At 42.3% G+C, this 5,240-nt stretch overlaps 2 protein-coding genes across 2 annotated transcripts in view; one reads left to right on the top strand and one right to left on the bottom strand.

The window, feature by feature from the left end:
- EMH_0034800 (Similar to uniprot|Q06679 Saccharomyces cerevisiae YDR324c, related) overlaps positions 1-640 on the top strand; it is a gene marked incomplete at both ends in the record, with an annotated part of 6,394 nt that extends 5,754 nt beyond the window's left edge. The window contains one exon of the mRNA XM_013498271.1: positions 113-640. Coding sequence (XP_013353725.1) covers positions 113-640 — 528 coding nt within the window. The remainder of the gene's footprint in view (positions 1-112) is intronic.
- A 432-nt stretch (positions 641-1,072) lies between these two features.
- Positions 1,073-4,904, bottom strand: EMH_0034690 (uncharacterized protein; the record flags this gene model as incomplete). Its single annotated transcript, XM_013498270.1, has 10 exons — positions 1,073-1,136; positions 1,303-1,415; positions 1,728-1,779; positions 1,951-2,042; positions 2,449-2,743; positions 3,027-3,217; positions 3,521-3,610; positions 3,895-4,059; positions 4,426-4,479; positions 4,827-4,904. The coding sequence occupies 10 exons, from the start codon at positions 4,902-4,904 to the stop codon at positions 1,073-1,075; spliced, it is 1,194 nt and encodes a 397-aa protein (XP_013353724.1).
- Between the last annotated feature and the right edge of the window lie 336 nt (positions 4,905-5,240).

Raw genomic sequence — 5,240 nt, 5'->3', positions numbered from 1 at the left:
ATATATATATATATATATATATATATATATATATATATATATATATATATATATGTGTGTGTGTGTGTTTATACACGTATAGATGCATTTGTGTTTGTTGTGTTCGTTGCAGCGGTCGTTTCCCCGTCAACTGAAGAGGCTGAGGGGTCCGCGGCCCATCGTGATTTCGGCAGCTCCGGTGTATGCGGCGCCTTTCTGTGTGCCTCGTGTGCTTCCTGCTTCTCTATCTCGGCTTGAGAATCAGGAGGATTCGAGCTCCCCCTGGGGCTCTCAAGCCTCTCTCCCCTGCGGCGCCACCCCAGGCGGCACCGACAGCACTCGTTCCACCGCTACAACGCCAGGCGATTCGCCAGTCAGTTACCAGAGAGGAGGCGACAGGGATGCCCCCGCAGAGGGCAGCAGCAGAAAGCGAATATTTAATAGTATCGCCCATACAGCGCGGCTGCTTCTTCAGAGCGACAACAAAGGCTTCGTTGGCTTTGCACTCGAGAAGTGCGATGCACCCACAGCAACCCAAATGCTCCCATGCTCAAGCGAGCCGTGCAATCGCGCCCTAATTTTGCTGGAGGTGTTGAACACCGGCACACAAAACAATTCTTCTTCGCTTCCTCCTTTCAACAGGAAACGCTATGGCACATAAATAAAGGCTTGTGGCCGCCCGAGTGAGGGCAACGACAGAGGGGGGATGGGGCAGCAGGGCGCTGCACACCGCTTATCTGCTCCTCTTAACAGCTAAACTGTCATACGTTATTTCCGTATTTGTTCTGTTGGGTGCCTAGAGTAAAACGGCCCATCTCGGGGTAATTTCTGTACCGAGAGGATTTCTGTTCTGACCTAAGTAAGCGTCAACCTGGCTATTTTCTCAAGGCGTCTATTACTGTTCGTTGTCCCTGCGTGCCATTCATGATGTTACGTTACATCCATAAGAATAACAAAGGGTACCACAGGCCACAGTGCCAGTATCAATTGAAGGAAAAAGAAAAGAAAAAGTTNATAAGAATAACAAAGGGTACCACAGGCCACAGTGCCAGTATCAATTGAAGGAAAAAGAAAAGAAAAAGTTAGATCCAGTTTAGTCGTCGTCGTCCATTTTAGGCATATATGCGAAAGTGTTCAGAAGGGAAGTAATGCTCCTCCTGCCGCACATATTGCACACACAGCTATCCGTTGCAGCATTCAGTGAACTAAACAGATCCAGAGAGAGAACAAAACAATATGCAGTGCTTGCTGGCGTATGAGAGCATAGCGAACTATCTAACTAGCACTACAGGAACACAAAAGAGGGAGACGTCGTCCCCTTACATTTCTGTCAGCAGTTCAGATGGCGTCGTCAGCCGCTCAACCTTCACGGCGCTGTCGAAGAGGCCCATTAACTGGCGTTTGTTTAACGTTTCCTTCGCGAGTAGCATCAGCGCCTGCATCAACTCCGCAGAAAGATGAAACTTACAACATAAGAAGGAGAAGCAAACGCTACGGAGAAACTACTAAGAAATAACTGAGAAGTTTTCATGCATTTGAAACAAGCAGTAAATAAAACTCATTGCCACAGCAAGCAAGCAGAGAGTGGCTGTGAGCTCTGAGGAGGTTTCAGCTTAAGCAAAAGGTACCATCTGTCCACCGTACAAAGTAAAGTTGAATGTTATTGATTATTTTATTCAATTATATTAAAAGGACTCCAGCAGAGAGGAATTTCATTGGCAAACTACCCCCCCAATTCATATACTTACCCTCTCCAGCCCGTAGATATACGACTCGATGCTCTGCATGAACACGCGGCGACTGCAGGCAAAAATCGCAGAAACCGAAGGCGATTAACTAATTTAAAATGCAGTATTCGAGGGCTTGAAAGAAAAAGATTCAGAATCCAAGGCTTTTAATATATATGTAAAAGGAGTATTTTTTGAAAATATATAAGTAGTATAGTTATTTTAGCTAGTGGGGGGATCTCACTCTTCCGCGGCGAAGTCTGACGCGCTCTTTGCTGCAACGGCTTCCAGTTTTGTTGCATTATGATCAATAAAGGAAATTGTCTCCTGCAGCGACTGAAGAAAAGATCAAAGACACTTGTGCGGGTAGATGCAGGTAGAAGGGTATATGAACATAAACGAATTCGATACAGCTTCTCGCAGATATATATTGAATCCAATTATCTGCGAATATCCTCTGCGTAGGCAAATACAAATAAACTTAGAAACATGGTGCGACAATGCATAGATGCAGAGCCACTGCAGCAGCCGCACTTCTGTAGTATATATGGGGTATGTGAAAGCACTGAACAACAGCAGCAACTCTCTAATATATTTTGTGCTTATTAAGCATTAAAAATAACAGAAGATATTCTGTTGTATACTGCGCATGCATAAAGGCATTCAATAACAGCAGTGATTCTGTAATATCCTGAGTGTTTATGAAGGCATTCACTATGCTACTATTGTCCACTTTTCGGACCCTTTCTGTGAGGAAAACATCTGAGATAGCTTTCTTGGCAGTGCGCTCTTTCAACTCGAAAAGTTTAGTTTTGCATTTGAGCATCCAATCAACATTTGATGGTGGTTTCTTTTTCCATCGTCTTTGGGTGCCATCATCGGGGCTGTCGTCCCGCTCGTGTTTCCGCTGCTGTCTGCTTCCTTCGTCTCCCCCGCCTTCTTTACCCGGTGGAGATACACCGCCTTCGACATCAGGGCTAGAAAACAAAGGCGAAATGCCGACGCCAGAACCCCTGGCCAGAGGCACTCCTCGGCCCCTGCAGCGCAGCCGGCGACGCCCACACAAGAAAACGCGTACAATGCATGCGAATTAAGCAGTATAATGCACCATTAAGAGAAAAAAATGAGAAAACTGCGAAAGAAAAAGTAAACTCGTTCTTATAGACTGGGCGAAAAAGGCGTTGTAAAAGGTATTCCGGCGCAAAATTAAGCGCAGCAACGTGAAAAGAACGTCATCTTCACGAGAAAATGACATTTCTGTTGATGCACAGGAACTCAAACCCCGACAACAGGGAACGAGATGCAAACGTCTTAGCATACCTGCCAGCCCCCGGTGGGTGCAGCCCTCTGCCTCTGCCTCTTCCAACCTCTGGCGACTTTCCCTCGGTAGAATTTGTTTCTTTTGGAGGCTTTAACGGCTCAGGCGGCGCTGGGGGAGGAGGGGGAGGGGGCAGTTTCGCCAAGACTGAAGAAAGAAAGAGGATTACCGCCTCTCCCCTGCTCGTTATTTTCTGAAAAAGAAAACACCCAAAGAAAGACGACAAACTGCAGCAGCGCAGGGCCCACCTTCTAGCGTATTCTGCAATGGAGTTTCTCGCCTCTAATTCAAAATTTTCGTGCAGGATTTCATAAATAAATGCAGGCGAGAGAGGAAACCAACAAGCAGCCGTCGGTCAGCTGCTGTAAGCACTAAGTCTGGTGAAGGCCGTTTATATGTGTGTTGTGTTCTTCTGCGATATAAACGTTTGAATTAGAATGTGCGTTTGGTGTTTATCTTTAAACAAAGAACAATAAGTCTGAATATAATAATATACCTCGAGCAACTGAACGAGAAATTTCCTTGACTGACGGACGCTCTTCTCTGTTCCCCAAATTGGGTTCATTGCTTGAAAGGAGATGCCATCCTGCAGCGAAAGAAAACCAAAAAAAAAAGAAAAGAAAATTCTTGATGGACTTATAAAGCCATTGCCCCGACAGAATTCCGTCGCCGTTAGTTTTGCTTTTCTATCATCGCGTTTCTCTATAAGGATAGAAACGAAACAATGATCTGATCTGTATATCATTATGAAAAGGAGTATTGAAGTGGTATAGTATATTTAATATATATAATATGCATGAATTTATGCTGTATACTACAGAAACCTAGATTGTATGAGATCCCTTTCAGGGGGTGTTTCTGTTGTTTCACCAGTTCAAATGTGCGCTTAAGAGACGCATCAACGACGCCCTTCATCCTCTTCAGCAGTTTGTCAACATCGTCTCTGCTGATTCCTCCCTCGAGTTTCTTTTCTCCTTCTGTTGGCTCTGTGAAACGAGCGAAAGCATCTTTTCTCTCCTCCAGCCATTTCAAGACCTGAACGGTGAAAGAGAACAGAGAAACACATGATAAATATAAAGAAACCCACACGCAAATACAAACAAATGCTCAACAAAAATAAAACAAATAAATTATTCGGCGTATACATGTGTTTCAAATCGCGTTGCAGNAACAAATGCTCAACAAAAATAAAACAAATAAATTATTCGGCGTATACATGTGTTTCAAATCGCGTTGCAGCTTTTTTTTTTATTTTCTAAGATGCACAGGGCAAGCATCTCAAGCCGCCAGCACTACATAAGTGAAACAAACATTTTTAATAGCGTTGAATAATATAACATTAACTACAAATAAAAAAACAAATATATTTTCATGTGTGTTGTAAATGAAGCTTAAACGCACCTGATTTGCTGACACTAAGAGGGTGTTTTTTGTCTCAGTCGCAGTAGCCACGATCTGCAACAGAACGCCAAGTAATGAATGAAGGGGGATAGAGAGTCTAAATTTCATTCGCTTATTTGAAAATATATTTATTATGTTTGCAAAAATACTGCATGAGGCCGTTCTCAGGGTTTAGTATAAGCTTTAGGATATACTGTAGAGGGAGAGGGTAAAGAGAAGGAAATTCAGCAGAGTCAGCTCATGCATGAATATCATATATATTATTATATTATATATNGGGTAAAGAGAAGGAAATTCAGCAGAGTCAGCTCATGCATGAATATCATATATATTATTATATTATATATTCTATATTATTACTTTTATTATTTTATATAATAATAAATATTATTCTTAATTACCTGGGGATGTGTTGAGTCGAGCAACACAAGGGTCAAGACCTCCTCATCGTCTATTTGTGAAAGATCAGGGGCCTCCATTCTCCTCCGTTGTGAATCAGAAAATAATAAAATTAAGAAAAAAAGAAAGATAATATAAAGAAAAAGAATATATAAGTAGACTCAGATGCAGCTACAAACGCTTAAACCCTAAACCCTAAACCCTAAACCCTAAAAAAGGGAAATATATTTTTTAATTTTGCATTCAACTCCCACAGATAAAACGAGAAGCAGATGGGGGCTTTTTCGTCTGTCTAGAATTGACAAGGAAGACAGCAGCGCTGGCTCAAAATAAAAAAATAAAAATGAAGGAATATAATTGAAAATAAAGAAAAGAAATAAAGAAGAAAAGAGACGGAGATGAAAGAAAAAAAGAAA

This window comes from Eimeria mitis, genomic scaffold, assembly GCF_000499745.2.
Source record: "Eimeria mitis Houghton genomic scaffold, Emh_scaff33, whole genome shotgun sequence".
Classification (NCBI taxonomy): Eukaryota; Apicomplexa; class Conoidasida; order Eucoccidiorida; family Eimeriidae; genus Eimeria; species Eimeria mitis.
This window is presented reverse-complemented; position numbering and strand designations above follow the sequence as displayed.